Consider the following 19,254-nt stretch of genomic DNA (forward strand, 5'->3'; position numbering starts at 1 on the left):
GCTCCATTCCTGACCACTGTACAACAGATTGATGTGTCATCTAAATTAATAACATTCGACTCCTCATTATACCAGGAAACATTTGCTCAAGCCATAACTCTGTCTCTTGATTTCGGGTTGGCTTCAGTAAACTTGTTTAGGTGCTAATTCTTTTGGCAGTTATTTTCTGAGTCCGATAACAGGATGAAAAGGTATGTCTTTTTGTTTCTTTTTATTAGCAAATAAGCACCATGAACATCAAAATAATGGAAGTACAACATATAAAATGGCCATAGGAGACATCCTTATTTAATGAAGGATAGGCAAGATAAAATGGTGGAGGTAGGCACTGATGGGGGCAGAGGGGTCTTAAACAGGATGAGATTATATAAGGTAATAGAATTCGAAGGTACAATAGGGATTTGGTGTGGGTATGGTGGAGCCATATTTATTTTCTCTTTTATTACCTTCACTATACATTGGCTTTCTTTCCATAGTAGCTGGCAGTGAATTTACAAGTTCATTTATAACTATGGAGGAAGTATTAAAAGAAGTCAAGACAGGGGAGGGTCAGGTTGATATTTAATTAGATTGGTTTTCTTTAAATTCAATCTCATTAGCATGAGACCATCTACTATGGACCATCCCTCCATAGTCTTTTTCAGAGCTAACTCTTGTTATGTATTTGAGTCTGCTATGGTTTCATCATACGTAGAACTTTCTATAAATTCAAGAGTCTCCTTATAGTAAGATTTTCTCATTCATCACAGAACAGGTAGAATTACTTTGTTTAGTGTTGAGATCTCTTTCATCCCAATTCCTGAATATCTTTCTCAAAATTATTTTATTAGCATGTAATAGTTGTACAGGGGGAGACATTGTAATATTTACATATGTGCTTACAATATATCTTAGTAAGATTTACCCCTACATTGTTCTCCCTCTTCCCCCTATCCTCCTTCCTGGAATAATTTCAACAGGTTTCATTCTTCTACTTTCATGTATGGATACAAAACACATCCACCATATTCACCCTCTTTCCCCCTTTCATTGTGTCTACCCACCTCCCACTGATACCCACCCCTGGGAAAGACCATTTTCCCTCCTGCCCTTCATTTTTTTTTTTATTAAGTGAGTATTGATAGTCCAAGGGGGTTTCATCTTCAGGACTATAAATATTATGCTTTAATTAAATTAACTCCCCCATCCTGCTCCCCTAATATTGAACAACTTTCAGTATATCATATTATATTGTATTATATTATATTATATTGTATTATATTACATTGTATTATATTAATATATTGATGTCAAGCATTCTGTATCTTAAGGCATCTTTGCAAGTTTTTTCAGTTTGTATAACCATTGGGCCTATGGAAACTCATGTGACAATATTTCCCATTTAAGAATCTTCAAGGTTCTGTTTAATTAGAATCATAACAAAAAAAACCAAATAGCTATTTCTTTAAAGCAATAGTGATTCTAGGTGAGTTGTTCTGTCACTGGGCTTCCTTTTCTATTTTTGTGGTTTTCTGTGGGCCCCTGACAAGTCTTAAAATAATTATCTTTCATTGTCTTAGATTTCTACTTGTCTTAGTCTGTTCTGGCTGCTTACCATAAACTAGGTAGCTTATAACAGTAGAAATTTAGTTTTCACAGTTCTGGAGGCTGGACATCTAGGATCAAGGTGCCAACAGATTTGGTGTCTGGTGAGGGCCCACTCTCTGGTTCTTAGATGACACTTTCTGTCCACAGGTGATGGGAGGGTCAAAACAACAGTTTAGGACCTCTTTTATAAGGACACTAATTCCATTAATGAGGGCTCCAGCCTCATGACCTAATAATCTTCCAAAAGACTGTACTTCCTAGTACTACCCCTTTGGGGGTCCGAGGGGACACAAACATCTAGTCCATAGCACTACTATATCTTATAACCCAAGGACAGGTCAATTTTGTCTTAAGAGCAGACAGAAGTGTCATAGAAATCCAGGAGCAGGGAATGACTAAGGTTTGGAATGGGCACATATTATGTAATTGTTCTATTTTGACTTAATTCTCTTTTCCCCACCTACCCATTCTTGGTGCCTCAATCCTCCCTACTTTTCTGGTTTCCATGGTCCTTTGAAGTTCTCGTTCAACTGTATGTTTAAATCCAAAGGAAGGAGCCAAGTTAAGCACCATTTTACCCTTAGTAGGACGAATCATTCCCAAATGACTAAGCATTCCATTTTTCATTTGGATAGCCTGTGGGAAATGTGAATAGTTCAAGCTATAAGAAACAAACATAGCCCCAAAGGGGCTAGCCACTCTCATTGTTGAATCAGGGTCTTGGGACATCAGCAGGATATTTCCCAACCTGTACTTTTTTCAGTAGTGGGTCTCCAAGAAATACTTAGCAATTTTTTACAACAATATGTTCTTGAGCTAAGAAATCATTATACAATTTTGCTTAAAAGCCCAGTTTCTTGTTCTCTTGTAACTGTACTTTGAAGCTCAAGTTGGGGGATAAAAAGGAACTATCCCTTGGAAAGAGAGACACTTTTGTTAGTCTGAATTGTTGTAAAATGGAGATGGACCATCAGGTAGAAGATGAGTTCACAGACCAAGCAATGAGATGCTATTACCCAGGAAGAAATCAGGTGGAAATGGACAGAGAGAGAAGGATAAGGCTGAGAGGGTGCTCATTTTGTAGTTCCAGGTCCTTGTAGCTATAAGGTGGAGATAAAATAAAGACTTGACATCTCAGAACAGCAAGTAAAATGCAGCTTAAAATGGGAGAAATTTAAAATCGCTTCTCCCTCAAAAAGAAGATGGAAACAGAGGATGCTCAGAATTGGCAGAAGGCTGTGTATGAAACACAGGTCAGTCTGAGACCTGTGGTATTATATGGATAAGAGAAAGAGCAATCTTTTCTATGTTGTTCTACAATAAATTGTGAGCTTGGATACCAGTAAGTTTAGTGTGAAAGTGTTTGAGCCTTCCTCTAACTTGCATATCTTGTCATCAGAGCAAAAGACAGATAGCAAACTAAATTAATAGAGAATGCTATTAATTTAACAGTTACATGTTTACGTGTGCTTCTCCCTAGTATCCATACCTGAATATCGTCTACATTTTTGGCCACTGATCCTTTATCACTTCTATATATAGATGTAAAGGCAAGTTGATGACATTTTAGATTAGTCACTCTGTTATGGCACAATATACATATATAATGGGGGAATTCTAAAATCCTTAGAAAATACAAGTACATGCATGCCTATGTGTGTGTGTCTGTGTGAGTATGTGCATATGTTTGTATAACTTACCTGATAGCAAAAGTGAACTGGCAGAAGACCACTTAGTCTTGATTCTACTTTATGTGACTCTTCACATGTTTTGCTATAGAAATATTAAAGTACTTGTTTTTGAGGAGCTGTCATAGGCTCTGGCCCCAGGGATTTTAGACAAGGAGAGTAGAGACCTATGTTGATTTTCTCTGAATTCCAAAAGATACCTTTTTGTTGTTGTTGTTAGTACTGGGATTTGAGCTTAGGGACTGTGCTTGCTAGGAAGTTGCTCTACCACTTGAGTCATGCTTCCAGACTTTTTGGCTTTAGGAGTTTCTCAAATAGGGTCTCATCATTTATACCTAGACCTGCCTATATCATAATCTTCTTATGTACACTTCCACACAGCTAGAATGACAGGCACACACCACCATGACCAGCTTTTATTGATCAACATTCAGGTCTCTTGAACTTTTTGCCCTAGCTGGTCTCAAATGACCTCCTGATCTCTGCCTCCCATGTAGCTAGAATTACAGGTATGAGCCACCATGCCCAGCTTTAGGAGAGACTTCTAAGAATAAAGCTATTATAAGTGTTTGCAATTCAAATTTGTGAAACAATTTATTGAAAACAAAAATTTAAAAGGGATTATATGAGAAAAATAATGGACATAAACCTCTATATCCAGCTGATTCAACGTCTCCATTACCACCTTTGGTTTGATTTTTCTCTCTCTCTCTCTTTTTCCCCATACTTCTACTATTCTAGGATGAGTCTTCCATGTTCTTCCAGTTTGGCCCCTCCATTGAACAGCAAGCTTCTGTCATGCTCAACATCATGGAAGAATACGACTGGTATATCTTTTCAATTGTTACCACCTACTTCCCTGGCTACCAGGACTTTGTGAACAAGATCCGTAGCACCATTGAGAATAGCTTCGTGGGATGGGAGCTGGAGGAAGTTCTCTTACTGGACATGTCCCTGGATGATGGAGACTCTAAGATCCAGAACCAGCTCAAGAAGCTTCAAAGCCCCATCATTCTTCTTTATTGTACTAAGGAAGAAGCCACCTACATCTTTGAAGTAGCTAACTCAGTAGGGCTCACCGGCTACGGCTACACATGGATCGTGCCCAGTTTGGTGGCAGGAGATACAGACACGGTGCCCTCGGAGTTTCCTACAGGGCTCATTTCTGTATCCTATGATGAATGGGACTATGGCCTCCCTGCCAGAGTGAGAGATGGGATCGCCATTATCACCACTGCTGCTTCTGACATGCTGTCTGAGCACAGCTTCATCCCCGAGCCCAAGAGTAGTTGTTACAACACTCATGAGAAGAGGATCTACCAGTCGAATATGCTGAATAGGTGAGTGTGCAGCAGAGGCACAAGATGGAAATGACAGGAGAGCTTTAAAGGCTGTGGTTGGAGGTTCAGAAAGGAGCAGATGGAAGGCTGGCCTCAGAGTGACAGTATATATGTATACGTATGTGTATACACATACATATATGTATACACATGTATGTATGCACATACACATATGCATATTTATTGTTTATCTGAAATTCAAATGTAACCAAGCTGTATTTTTTGTCACACTGGTGAAATGCCTTCTCTAGCCAATCCACAGCCTATCCAGAAGCAATTAACAAGTCTCTAGCTTCAAGGAGTCTTAAGAAGTTATCAGCAAGGAATTTTGATTAATACTTGATAAATAACATTCATTTGGTAGTGACTTAAAATAGTGCATTTTACTTATTTATTTTTGGTGATGGTGGTACTGGGATTTGAGCTAGGTAGGAGCTGTTAACACTTGAGCCATGCCCCCAGCCATGAAATAGGGCGTTTGAAAGGTCCTCTCTGAGAATACTTATATGTTTCAGGTCCAGACCTTGTTACACTGCATTCCTGTTCTAAGAAATATAAAACAACTTCTATTTATTAAGCACTTACTATGTGCTAAATGTTACTGAGTGCTTTGCATGTTGACCTCATTTAATCCCCTGCAGTAATCCCATTAATTGGGTTTTAAAAGTCGTTTCCATTTTTGCAATATGAAAGAAAAGGCTTGTAAATTGTTTGAAGGTATGGACAAGTGAGTGGATCAGTTTGGAGTTGAACCCAGGGCTTTCTGAACCCTAAGAATGTGATCAGTAAGAAAGATGCAGTAGACTTAGAAATGGGAGCATTCAAGTCCACTCTCCTTTAGAACACTGTCGCATTAGGAAGGAACAGAGTTACATATGAATTCTCTTACCTTGGAGGAAGAGACTTGGTTTTTGCCTCCTTTGCTTCTCTGCTGTCTTCAAGAGTAATGACGCTGTGGTACAAGGAAGGCAGCACTGATTCTTGTTCTTAGTCTGGTCTCTTCAGCAATACCAACATATGGGTGGCTTCTATTAGTCACTTTTTGTTACTGTGGCAAAATACCTGACAAAAACAACTTAAAGTCAAGAATTATTTATTTTTAGCTTATGGTTTCAGAGGTTTTAGTCCATAGTCCTTGGCTCTGTTAATTCTGGGACTATGGTGAGGTGAAACATGGTGGCAGGAACATGTGGCAGAAAGTGCTCACCTCATGGTGGAGAGGAAGCAGAGAGAGGGAAATGGACCTAGGTCCAGGCAGAACTTTCAAAGACATGTCCCCAGTGATTTACCTTCTCCAGCTAGACCCATCTCCTAATGGACATTCATATTCAAACCATACAGGTATAGTGCTGCTTGCTGATATCACCTTATAAAAGCCAGCCATGGCTGTACTGCACTCTCCTGGGGGAACTGGTTGACTGCCTGAAGTAGAAGATCTGTTTCTGATCTTATTATTTGTATAAAACTGCTATGTATGCACATTGCAAAAATTCAAACAAAATAGAAGAACACAAGGAGAAAATTAAAATGACCTTCATTTTAGTTAGCCAGGGATAATTATTGTTCAGATAAATGGCAAATATCCTTCTAGATATCTGTGCTTATAGATGTATAAATCCATAATTTTGCATAAGTGGAATTATGCCTGCTGTGCAATACATGATTTTCTTTTATTTAACAATATGCTTTGAACATCTGTTTTAAATTTTCTTTGAACTACATCAGATATACGGAAAGGTATTCAGGAAAGTTAAATGCATACTCAAGAATCCACCATCCAACTTAAATAAAATATTAAAATGGTGGAGGTTTGCCCAGACACCTGCTTATTCTGGTTTACCTTCTGGAAGGGACCATAGTCTCTGCACAAGTCCCTTAACTTAGGAGTTGAAACTAAAAGCAGCTTTAATGTGATTGTGTTTGTGATCCCAACCTGATGCCCTCCTACTGTGAGCTTTCTGCTTTTACATTGAGATGGTGTCCCTTGTTTGGTACAGATCGTCTTGATTTTCCTTCTACTTCTTTGGTTGTGTCATCTCAAATCTCAGGCTTCTTAGTGCACTCCTCTTTTTTTTTTTTCAATACTGGGGCTTGAACTCAGGGCCTTGTACTTGCTAGGAAAGCATTCTACCACTTGAGCTACACCTCCAGCCCATTTTCTTTTACAATATTTTTCAGATAGGGTCTCACTATTTTACTTGGGCTGCAATCCTTCTACGTATGCATCCCATGTAGCTGGGATTAGAGGTGCATGCTGCCATGTCCAGCCTATTTGTTGAGATAGGTTTAGATAACTTTTTGTCCAGACTGAACTAGGCAATCCTCTTGAGCTTTGCCTCCAGAGTAGCTGGGATTACAGGCATGTACCACCACATCCAATCCACTCCTCTTTCTTAGTACATCCCTTAACTATTGGTGTTTCTCAGGGTTCTAGCCTAGACCCTCTTCTTTTTTCACTCATTGCAAAGGACACAATTAATATCTATATATGCCTCAAAGTGGTATCTGTGGCTAGACCCTCTCCCTTTAGACCTGGTTTAACAGTGATTGGATAATCTTCTTTTGGATGCCACAGGCCCTTCAAAGTTACCATAGCCAAAGCTGAATGCTTGTCCCTTCTTCCACTACCCTCCCATCTTCTAGCCAAATCTACAATGACTGTAAATGATCCCTCCTACCTCCAAGATGTCCTTGGTTCCATATCTCTGACACCTCCTAGCCAATCATGTCATTCTCTATGGATTTTGCTCTCCCACTCCTCCTGGAATATGCTTTTGCCCATCTTCACCTCCTTACCATATTCCAGTTCATCTCTTCTCATCTGCATTGCTGCAGGGCCTCTTCAATTATCTCCCGACATCCAGTTCTGCTTCTTTTCAGTCTACATTGCAGCCAGAGCAATCTAAAATGAAAATGTGATTTCATCACTCGCCTGCTAAATGCCTTTCAGTGGCTTTTCATTGCTACTCTAATAAAGACCAATCTCCTTAATATGGTTTACAAAGACTTCCACAGCATGGGCCCTGCCTGTCTTTCCAAAATTGTTTCATGCCATGCTCTTCTTCAAAGTTTACCTTCCTGCAGTACTGAACTTAAGCTTTTTGAAGCTATTGTGTTCTCTCTCACTTCCAGCAATTTCCTCTCTGAGTTTTGAACACACTCCCCAGAGTGCCCCTCCCCCCAATAGATACCTGCCTCTGCTGTTCATTCCCAGGTTCCATCTTAGCATTACCTTCACTGGAAGTTTCTGCTGAGCCCCTGGTCTAACATCACCCTGTTATATGCATCTTCAATGCATCTTGCACTTTTCCAGTAAGGCACTCTTGAAGTTATGACATTTTTGGCTTTACTATCCCTTCCCTGCAAGTTCTGTGGGAGAACACCTCACTGTCCTCCTCCTAGTGCAGGGTGTGGCACAGGGAAGTGAATCAATGAAGTCTTCCAAGGACTCAGCACATACCTTCTCTGCTGTCGGGGTAGTTAGTCTGGTCCTCTTTGTAAGATAATAAAAGTTCCTTTTAAAACTTACTGTTGCTTTCGATCCATGCATTCATGCTTGCTACCATAGCTTTGAGTGTTAAATTCAAATCTGATTCAGATTCTTTCCCCCAAAGTTTGTTAATTAAAACCAAAGGTAACCATGAAGGACCAAAACATCTGCCAGACAACACAAATCAAGGAAATGTTACCTTAAAGCCCACAGATAGGTCCATGTGTGCCTGTTTTCATCTTAAAGCTTCCTTTGTGTAAACAACAACCTGCAGGTGTTATTATTTCCTGCTTGGTTTATTTTACATTAGAGGGTAAATGTCATCTCTGAAACCTGGTCTCTAATCACGTCTCTGAAGCCACCATTGGTTTTAACCTTTTGTCTCCACTTCTTCTCAGGCCTCACATGGTCCATTAAAAAGGCTCTCCCCAGTTCTCTAGATTCTTTCAAGGTTATTGTCAAGATGGGCACATATGTCTGGCTCCTAAAGAAATGAGAGCTACACAGTGCACATTACTCATCAATGCTTCCTCTGGTCCCCTGTGAAGGAGAGAGAGTAAGTGGGCAGCTTCACTTGATTTTTCCCAGTGTGCTGTCTTCAACCTGCCCTATCTGATTTTCCATCAGGAGGTTTCTTCTGTGAATATCCTCTCTTACCCCAGGCCCCTGAATTTCCTCACGTTGCTGGATACTTTCTTTGGGTGTCTCTTTATCTATATACCTGCGTTCCTCCCTCATCTCCCTTGACGGTTCCTTCTCCTTGTTCCAATACAATTTTTGTTATTCTGGATTCCAATCCCCACCATCTCTTGGTGATATTTTAATATATTATTCTATCAAGTCCAGAAAGGCTGACTAGAGGGGCTTATAAAGAAGCATCCCCAGACTTAAGGTGTAACCACCAGGCATGATGCTCTAGAAACATCTGTTGTATTCGGTTAGAAGCTCTCTCTTCCTGCTCCAGTTTGAAAACAGACTGCCCTGTTTCACTGAGCCCTGGTCTCACTATGGTCACTCTGTTAAATAACAAACTAAGCCACCAAAGCATTTAGTCACAGCAGGAAATCTTTGCAAATAAGATGACTGCAAGTGGTTGTCTGTTTTATGAGGAAGGCTTTTCTTTGGCCAGCTGCTCCTCTCTCTCTCCAGGCAGGAAGGCTCCTTGGGAGAATTCTAGGAGGACCCAGCTCCAGGAGGACATGAAGAATGAAGAACAAGGAAAGGGGCTTCTCCTCTCACCTCCTGAAAACTCAGTGGCATTGCCAGACTCCATCCTTCCCTAGAAACATTGTAAGGGGAGGCAGGGCTGTCCTTCATATTGAAAGGATTATGGCTTTTTTCTCACCTGAGGGAAGTGCTTAAGTCCTGGTTTCAGGGACAAGGATAAGAGGTTACATGGCATGCCTGAATCCTAAAGACAATCATATATCTGAGGTAATTCACTTATTAACCACAGGAGAATTTTTTTAATGATATATAAGTATTCTCAGAGAGGACTTTTCAAATGCCCTATTTCATGGCCGGGGGCATGGCTCAAGTGTTACAGCTCCTACCTAGCTCAAATCCCAGTACCACCATCACCAAAAATAAATAAATAAATAAAATGCACTATTTTAAGTCACTACCAAATGAATGTTATTTATCAAGTATTAATCAAAATTCCTTGCTGATAACTTCTTAAGACTCCTTGAAGCTAGAGACTTGTTAATTGCTTCTGGATAAGCTGTGGGTTGGCTAGAGAAGGCATTTCACCAGTGTGACAAAAAATACAGCTTGGTTACATTTGAATTTCAGATAAACAATAAATATACATATATGTATATATTCAGACTGGGGCTTGAACTCAGGGCCTTCATCTTGAGCCACTCCATCAGCCCAATTTTTTGTGATACATTTTTTTTGAGATAGGATCTTGTGAACTATTTGCCCAGGCTGGCTTCGAACTGTGGTCCTTCTGATCTCTGCCTCCTGAGTAGCTAGGATTCCAGGCGTGAGCTAATGGTGCCAGGCAAACCATAAATATATATTTTAGGATAAGTTTATTCCAGCTATCACACAGGGCACACTTATACCAAAGGAATATTTATTATTTATCTGAAATTCAAGTGTAACAGTCTTTTTATTTGCTAAATCTGAAAAGTCTAATTTGTACATTAATAAGAACTAATTTTCTGTTGGAACTTTGTTGCATTCATTTATGCCTTATTAATAAATACAGTACAATGCTCTACCATAGTGAAGGCATGCTGAGAGAGATTTATTCCAACTGGGAACTTCACTTGATTGAAAAAATTTCCTGTGGCATGTATTCTATAACTGAAGGATCTTCACTCTTGAGAAAAGTCTGAAAACCTTTTGATACCAGATCTTCTGAAAATAGCAAGTGATTAACTCAGCTGTACAAATCCATCTTCTTTTGGGGGGGAGGGGTGTTACTAGGGTTTGAACTCTGGGCCTCATGTTTGCTAGGCAGGCACCCTACCACTTGAGCCACTCCGCCAGCCCTTTTTACTTTAGTTATTTTTCAGATAGGGTCTCATGTTTTTGCCAGGAATGGTGTTCCAACCATGCCTAGCTTGTTTGAGATAGGGTCTTGCTAGCTTTTGCCAGAGCTGTCCCCAAACCATGATCGTCCCATTTCTACCTCTTCCTACATAGTCCAAATCTATCTTGATGCCCCTGAGCTAGGGAGGAATTGTTGGCTGTTAGTAGGACTGTATTTTCCATTATCATATCCACAGGGAGTGTTAATGGTTATTTTCCTCCTCAACATGCTCTCTAATACTCCGACCGTCACTTTCTGTCACTCAGGTGATAGTGCACCTACCATGAACTTCTGGGCTCTTTTTTGTTACTGAGGACCTGATGATTCTGCTCCATATACAGAGCTGCCATGAGACTGGTAGAAAGAGCAGATGCTATTTGAGATAGATGGATCTTAATATAGCCATCTTCTTCTGAATCTTGCCTAATTATTTTTCCCCAGTGTCTTCAGTTTTCTACTGAACATTTGCTTTGCTCTCTCCTGCCACATTCTTCCTTGCTCTGTGAAAGTTGCCATCTCAAAAGGCTGAAATCCTCCTTCTGGTGTGGCCATTGCATGACGGGAAGCAGTGGCTTTGAATTAGTGATGTGAGGAAGGGTGCTTTGTTGGTTCTTATTAACAGAGCTGTCTTACTGCAACCTTGAGGCAGATTCCCCGTCCTCAAAACCACTGCATTAGCTCAACTGTTCCCATGGGATGCCTGCTTGACTGTCTTGGCCTGGATAGTGCAGAGAGGTTAAGAAATAACAGGAAGATTGAGTCAATTACTTTTTAGACACCGTAGGCAAGAGCTGCTTTGTCATTCCCCAGCACAGAGTTGTTATTAAATGTTCACTGAGTGCCAAGCACAGGCAAATTTATGGTAAGGCAAATATGTATAACAGGTCCACATAACTTAATCTAATACACTTGTGAACCTGTCTAATGGCTCCATGAATGGCCCTTCACCTTGTTAAAGAAATGGGCTAGACATTTGTTGCCCTTAACGCAGAGAAACTAAAGCAGACACCTTAAAAGCAACTGAGGCCAATAGGAAAAGGGGACCAGGAACTAGAGAAAAGGTGAGATCAAAAAGAATTAACCTAGAAGGTAAAACACACGCACAGGAAATCAATGTGAGTCAACTCCCTGTATAGCTATCCTTATCTCAACCAGCAAAAACCCTTGTTCCTTCCTATTATTGCTTATACTTTCTCTACAACAAAATTAGAAATAAGGGCAAAATAGTTTCTGCTGGGTATTGAGAGGGTGGGGGGGAGAGGGAGGGGGTGGAGTGGGTGGTAAGGGAGGGGGTGGGGGCAGGGGGGAGAAATGACCCAAACCTTGTATGCACAAATGAATAAAAAAAAAAAGAAATGGGGTAGAATCTAAGGAAAGCTTCACTTTCACAAAAAAAAAAATGTATAAAGCAAAACATACTTGCATATTCAGGGAGAGATTTCATCTCCTCAGTGGTGTAGAAGGACATACAAATTGAGAAAAATAACTAACTGAAAGATATAGTCAGTGCTTATCATGCAGGCCTAACAAAGCAGGCCTTAACTGTCTGGAAGAATAATTGAACAGAAGGATTATTTGATCTCATATTTTTTCTAGCCTTTCACATCCCTCTTAATAATCACCTGTTTTAGTAAGTGATTATTGCTTTTCCCCTAAACTCAAATCTCTGAAAGGCATTCACTAATGTTTAATCTTGGGCTCCTGCATAGTTCTTTTCTTGATCACTAATTCTATGGCTGACTTGTAAGATTTAAACTTACCCAAGGTATATATGGTGTTTCTTTCTTCTTCCCTCTTTTCTTTTTCCCTTATCCTCCTCTTCTTCACCCTCTTCTATCTTCCTCTTGTCTTTCCTCCTCCTTTAAAAACAATTTACAATTGGAAGATTGGCAGAGAGAGGCAATATAGAGGGGGAGAGTTAGTGGGAAAAGGGCTACACACCTCACTGAAGAGAGTGGTGTGGACCATGCATGTCTGTGAGAAGATGCATTGGTGCCTTATCTATGGGAAGTAGTAGGATGGTCTTGAAGGAGAAGAAGACTCAGAGAAGGCCCTCAATGGAGAAAGCAGACAGCCTCAGTGGGAAGAAGAGATTCTGCCTCAGAAAGGACAAGGATGTGAGTCAGTGGCAATGGTATCAGTTACAAAGATAGCCATTGGGTATACATCAAATCAACCACGGCTGTTAACCAGGCTGCAAGTTATTGACACCAGTGTTAGCTGCCTTACTGAATACTCTGCATTGTGCAGTTATCTACTTTGATCTGTAGAAAAGTCTTGTTACAAATCTCCTGTTACCATGTTTATAAAAGCAACTCCCACCCTCCCAAGCACTCCCTATCCCCCCTCTCCTGCTTTATTTTCCCTCATGACACTTATCTGACATAGTGTATATATTTTATTTTTAAATATTTTGCTGTCTTTCTCCTTCCAGTTGATTTCAAGCTCCATGAGAACAGGATATTTTGGTTTTGTTTTTGGTTTGTTTCTTATTAACCCTTGTATTCCTTACACAAGGTCTAATAAGTATATACTTACCAATAAATACTTACTGAATGAAGCATGAATGAAATTATAGGAATCATTATTCCTATTTCATATGTTTTTACAAAACCAGAGGCTCAGGCTGTGTGATGTCAGGTCTAGGCAGCATCTGCCCCAGGGACCTGGATTCCAGCCCCCCACTGTGTAGTACACTGGTGAAGCTTTGCAGAAAGTTTGGTTTCTTTTGCATCAGAACATTGGAATTGGAAGAGTCCTTAGTGCTCATGTAATCCAGACTTTCCAATCTGTGTCATCTTGTAAAATAGACAGTGGACTGATGGATCTTACAAATGTGAAAACACAATCTCAGAGTTCACTTGTCTTTGAGAGCCAGGCAGGCTTAGGACTCATAGTCAGTGGGCTGATGGAGCTCACAAATGTAAAAACTCAATCTCAGATGTCACTCATTTGTGAGGGCCAGGCATGCTTAGGACCCAGCATCCTATGGCAGGTGCAGCACTGGGCAGTGAAGCACACTTTCTCTCACCTGCTTGACTGTAACCTCAGAAGAGCTGGAAGGCAGCCAGGGCTTTGCTCCTAACCTTTGTCTTGGCTTGACAATGTTCCCATGACTCTTGCTGTCTTGGTTCTTACCCAGACAAGGTTATAAATTCATGATTAATGTGAATTTTCTTTTTGGTGGGTTTGAATTCAGGGATTCATGCTTGGAAAGCAGGTGATCTACACCTCCACCCCATTTTATTTTAGAGATGGTATCTCATAAACTACTTGCCTGGACTGGCCTTGAACTGCAATCCTTCCAATCTCAGCCTCCCAAGTAGCTAGGATTACAGGCATGAGCCACCAGTGCCCAGCCCACAGTTAATGTGAATAGAAGCTGGTATTATTTAGGAATTGAGTGGGAGTCATTTCTCCATCTGTTCTTTCTTCCCACCAGAGGATAAAGGCAGCTGGGTGGAGGTAGGGATGGGGGCGAGTTGCCAGAAAGGTAGAATGCTGCCACTTATGGTTACAGACATGGGCTGGAAATCTGAGGGAGGGCTGCACCATAGCTGACCAAGGTCAGCTTGGCAAACCTGGGCTTCTTGAGAGCAGAGAGAGTTGTGTGGCTTGTGCATCTAGATGAGATCTTACTTATTTTGGATGCGTAGTTATTTTGAGACTTTGTCACTGCTTCTCTCTGATGACACTGTCAGGGATGCACTGGTGGTCACATTCTGGAAATAGTTCTCCAGGACCTGATGTGGCCAGTACAGATCTTGAAGAAGTGGAGCATCAGGATGACTGCTTAGATACCTGAAGCAGTGCTGCAGATGGGGATTGGGTAGAAGCCAAGGGAGGGGTGGGAGCAGGAACTGGGGACAAGGAACCTTCCTTTGACTTTCAGAGTTTTACTGAAAGCACATTTTCTTCCAGGTGGGTCTGGAGGGGTTAGCAGGTCCAGACTGGCACTAGTGCCCAAGCTGAGCTGGCTGGTCACACATGAAGGATCTGCTACTGACAGATTAGAGCGCCCCGCTGCTAAAGTCTGTTCCCTCTTGTCCAGCTTCCAGCAGCAGCAGCCGGCCTAGGGCTGCCCACAGCCTTCCTTTCTGCTTAGGCTGCTGCATTTCCTCATTCGTTGCTACCTCGCACGCACCCCCTTTCTTTCTTTCCCCCTCTTACCTCCCTCTCTCCCTCTCTCCCTCCTTCCTTCACTCTCTCCCTCTCTCCCTCCCTCCTTTCCTCCCTTCCTTCCTCCCTCCTTCCTTTTTTCTTTTCCATCTCTTTCTCTATAGGGTGTGCTGTTCATGGATCTTTTGCAACCCCTATCTTCTTTTTAGCCAGCTTTCATTTACAGGCTTCAATCTTTCCTGCTTTTGGCTTTCTCTGTGATCGTAAGTGACCATATGTGCAAGTTCTTGCATGCACACTCCCTGATTCACTTAACCCTGTATGTATGTGTCAAATAAAGTAGAACATTATTAATAGAACCGGACAAAAACAGTTTACATGTTATACTTCCTTAATTCATCCTATCAGTGGGACAGTTCAGGTAATTACATGGGAAGGATTGAGTATGGGATAGAAGTTGAGAGGGACCCTTTAAAATAGAATTAGCTCTGATGAATACCAACAATGTATTTCCTTCTTGTCTGATTCTATGTTTTAATTCCTGATGGATGCAAAGATCGTTGCTGAGTAACCCCAGCCCTTTTATTATTTGGTCAAAATCGGGTAGACCTAGTTTTCCTCAGAGGCCAAGTGGCTCTCTATATTTTTGAGAAGTCGTAGACATCTTCCTTTTCTTAAGGAAAGTCCTTCCTTGACAAAGCAACAGAAACAACCCCATTGTGATAATGTCATATTCATTCTAAGTGGTCCTCTTCACAATTCTCTGAAAGAAATTACAGAAGGAGGCCAGATGAAGTTATATGTCAGAATACACTCAATGTTGAACATAAAACATGATGGCCAAAAAGTCCATGTTGTCTTTTATCACACCTAATAATGATGACAGTAAAAGTAAGCATGTTCTCACAGATAATCTTCATGTTATTATCTCACTAAATCATTACAAAAATCTTGTGAGGGTTTTTTTATTCACTGCATGGATGATCTGTGGATGTGAACAGAGAAAACTCAGATTACTTATTTCCTTCATTTTCGCTGTGGCATTTACAGACACTTCCACTCACATTTTCTTTTTTTTTTTTTTAATTTTTTTTCCTGCTTGAACTTTTGTTCTTGTCAGGAACTTTTGTTTCAATAAAAACAGAGTAAAAGAAAGCTATTATAATATGGTTAATCATTGCATTGATTTTAATAATGGGTCCAATTTCCTTGTTATTGTTTATAAGTTTTATTGTTTTATTGTGTTTATTGTTTGTGCATGTGTTATATAGATTATGACTTAACATATTGAATGATCACATAGGCTGCACAGAGCCAGTGTCTACATTCCTGTGTTACCACATCTCATGGATGATGGTAGCTCTTTTACCTGGGGAGCAGAAGTCACTTATTCAACAGCATGATATATCTTAGAACATAACCAAGAATGAAAAAAGAAGAAAAGTCTTTGAGCTGAAATTGTTAAATATAATTCTTATCCTAAAATGAATGTGGTTTATTTAAAATCAGAGCTAATTTATTCTGATTAAAGTACCACTAACCCAGGTTAAATAAGATACATAAGTATATTTACATGGTCTGTCCAGAGCTAGTATGGTAGTCATACAATCACTGGGACCCAGATTCCTGTTGGCTTTCATCCCTATGCCCAAAATAACTGCTGGGACTTCCAGTTTCAAGCAGCAGTTTGACACTAAAAGGGGGAGGAGCAAGTCTTTCCCTTTTAAGACAATTCCTCAGAATTCCCACACTTTTCTTATAGCCCACTGGTTGAGCCAGCTGCAAGGAAAACCGGGTTTTTAACCTTGAAAGTAACGTGCCAGCTAAAAACAAAAGTTCAATTAACTTGAGAGGGTGTAAAATCTATATTCTTGGTCAGTAATGAGTAGTCTCTGAGGCACTTGGTTATTTCATTTACCAGAAAACAGCAGTTTAGAAATAAAACTGATGGTGACAGTATTAATAAATGATAACCAGAATGGAAAGGAGCAGAAGATATCAGAGAAACCCAGCAGAAGACCTGAAAAGCACAGTGGCTTAGACCATTTGGAGAAAAACTGTCATATATTCCTCCAAAAGTAATACCCCCTTAAATGGTTCTTGCATAGTAAAAATTGCATAGTCATTGTTAAGTCATCAATAAGAGCTTAAATTATATTGACTATACTTGGTTTAAGAAGTCAGAGAGCCTTAAAATACCTTTCTGAAATTTTCCATTACAAAGCTTCCTGATAATCAAAACACAAAGGCTTGGTACTTAAACATACTAAGATCCAGCAATTTTGAAAATTTACTTTAGAAAGGTTATTTAGGGAATATTATATGCCAAGTGCTTTATATAGCATCATTTAATCTTAAGAGTACTGTGCAGGGTGTTACTGCCTCCATTACTCAGATGAAGAAACTGAGATCCAGAAGGAGTAAGTCACTTGCTTACTTGATATACAGATAAAGTTGGGTTTCAAGCTCAAGTTGTTAAACATCCCAGGTTCATTTGGCCCCCCACTGTCTACCCTTTGCTGCAGAGGGTGAGACAGTTAACAAGACTCTGATGTACTTGAATATATCAGTAACTCACAGGTTCTGTAACAAAGAATTTCCTTTCCTGGATTCTCTGCTAAATTCTTTTCCTAAAGACTTGTCCATGTTAAACCCAGAATCACCTGGGAGCAGCATCTGACCACTAGGTAAAGTTCAGGATGTCTGCATGGAGCCTTTTGATGTTACTCTCCATCACCCAGGTATGCCTTGCTATGGTGCTGCTAGTGTCTTCCTTTTTCCCACTAGGAAAGGATGCTTTTTTTTTTCTTATCCTGTTCCTATGTGTTGCAAAGACCTTCATCCCCAAAGTGGAAAAACATATGTAGTCATTGCAGACCTGAGAGCTGTGGACTGGACTGGACTGGAGTGAACTGGAGAAAGATGGAACAGTCTTTCTCTTCTAAAATCTGGGGCTCAGTGAGGTTGCAGTCACATTGAAAATACTCTCAGGGACATGTGATCAAACAAAATAAGACCTTGGCCTCTGTCATGATTTACAAGTGTCCTCCAGGACCTCTATTCATTTTTGACAGTGAGATAAGTTTGGATTTGTTTAAGGCCTCTACTCAGCCAGCGATTGGAGAAAAATGGGAGGAATATTGCAGGGAATGAAGAAATGTGACATGTGAGGGCCACTTTTTGGTACTTCACAAAATTACATTCACCCATGGTTCACTTGGTGACATGTTCAGTAGGAGTTGGAGTTCCTTTTATGTACTGAGTCCTGTGCAGGGTGCTGGGGACAGACAATACCAGCATCCACTGGGATGGCCTCATGAGGAATAGGTGCATCCACAGGAAGCCCCCCTTTAATTTGCAGGTTTGGGCTTCATTTTCTGGAAACACAGAGTGAATTACCTAAGAGTCCAGCCAAATACACTTAAGGAACAAAGATCAGAATTTCAGACTATGTTGGTTAGCTCTATCAAGAATTTCCTGGTACTTCCGGCACCTAGTAAGAAGGATCTTTTGCTCCAAGTTAGTGGGGAGCTAGTGAGGAGAAAAGACCATTCTCATATCGTTGATTCTAATTCAATTCTTTGATCACCTTGTCATAGATTGTTAGCTCTTGAAAACTCAAAACTTTGTGAAAGAAGATTCCTCTGAGGTGCCTCAGAATCCCCTTCTCCCACACGCATACACACACACCGTGTGCTCACCCAACAAGTTTAAAAATAGGAGCCCTGGTGTTGCCATGACTCCCAATGCTACCGCCTGCTTCTTCCCTTTGATGTGATTTCACTTCAGACCAGGATGGAGCGAGAATCTGGCTCAGAGCGGCCTCTAGCGGCTCAATCCTTAGGGAAGTGCTTCCTTCCCGGAACATTCAGCCCAATTCCACAACTCACTCACCTCAGCCAAATGGAACACGTGTGTGTTCTGAGCCATAAATCCACATGATCAGCTTTTGGCAGAATCTTCTCATCAGCCAGGAGTAACAAGCCAGTTGGTACCTACTGTGCACTCAAAGCCATGGGGACAGCCCAGGTGTTCACCCTCTCACTGGCCAAATGAGAGACTACTGTGTCCCACAAAGTTTTGGAGAGCAGTATGGAGCAGGGGTCGACTGCTATGTGGTAGAGGAAGTAGTGGTCAATGAAGTATCCAAATAAAATGGGTTCGTTGTGATCATCAGAATTTAACATTCTTTTTCAGATAAAGGAGTCTTTTAAAATGTTATCCCTTGGTAATGATTCAGTAGCCTAGGGGAAGTGTTTGCATGCTGGCTTCCTCCCTGCCTGCTTTCTTCACTGTTTCCAGCTCTCTGTGCTCTAAGTAGAATTTCCTGGGAAGTTTTATGAAAGTGTCTGCAGATCCCAGGCCCCAACCAAGGACAAATTCTAATTTATTTGGACTGAAGAGGGTTAAAGGGCCTGGAAACCAACATATATTAAAAGCTCCTAGGTTGATTCTAAAGGGTGGCCAGGGGTTGGGAATCACAGT

General features: G+C 40.7%; 1 protein-coding gene across 4 annotated transcripts in view; it reads left to right on the forward strand.

Annotated features, from left to right (window-relative positions):
- The window catches only part of Grin2b (glutamate ionotropic receptor NMDA type subunit 2B), a 409,553-nt gene that overhangs the window by 216,149 nt on the left and 174,150 nt on the right, over positions 1-19,254 (forward strand). For 3 of the 4 annotated variants that reach the window (XM_074076018.1, XM_074076019.1, XM_020154596.2), the window contains one exon: positions 4,017-4,615. In XM_074076018.1, coding sequence (XP_073932119.1) covers positions 4,017-4,615 — 599 coding nt within the window. Of the gene's footprint in view, positions 1-4,016; positions 4,620-19,254 lie in introns of those variants that run through there. The other variant, XM_074076020.1, reaches the window with a different exon arrangement.

Source organism: Castor canadensis, chromosome 6 (genome assembly GCF_047511655.1).
Source record: "Castor canadensis chromosome 6, mCasCan1.hap1v2, whole genome shotgun sequence".
Taxonomy (NCBI): domain Eukaryota; kingdom Metazoa; phylum Chordata; class Mammalia; order Rodentia; family Castoridae; genus Castor; species Castor canadensis.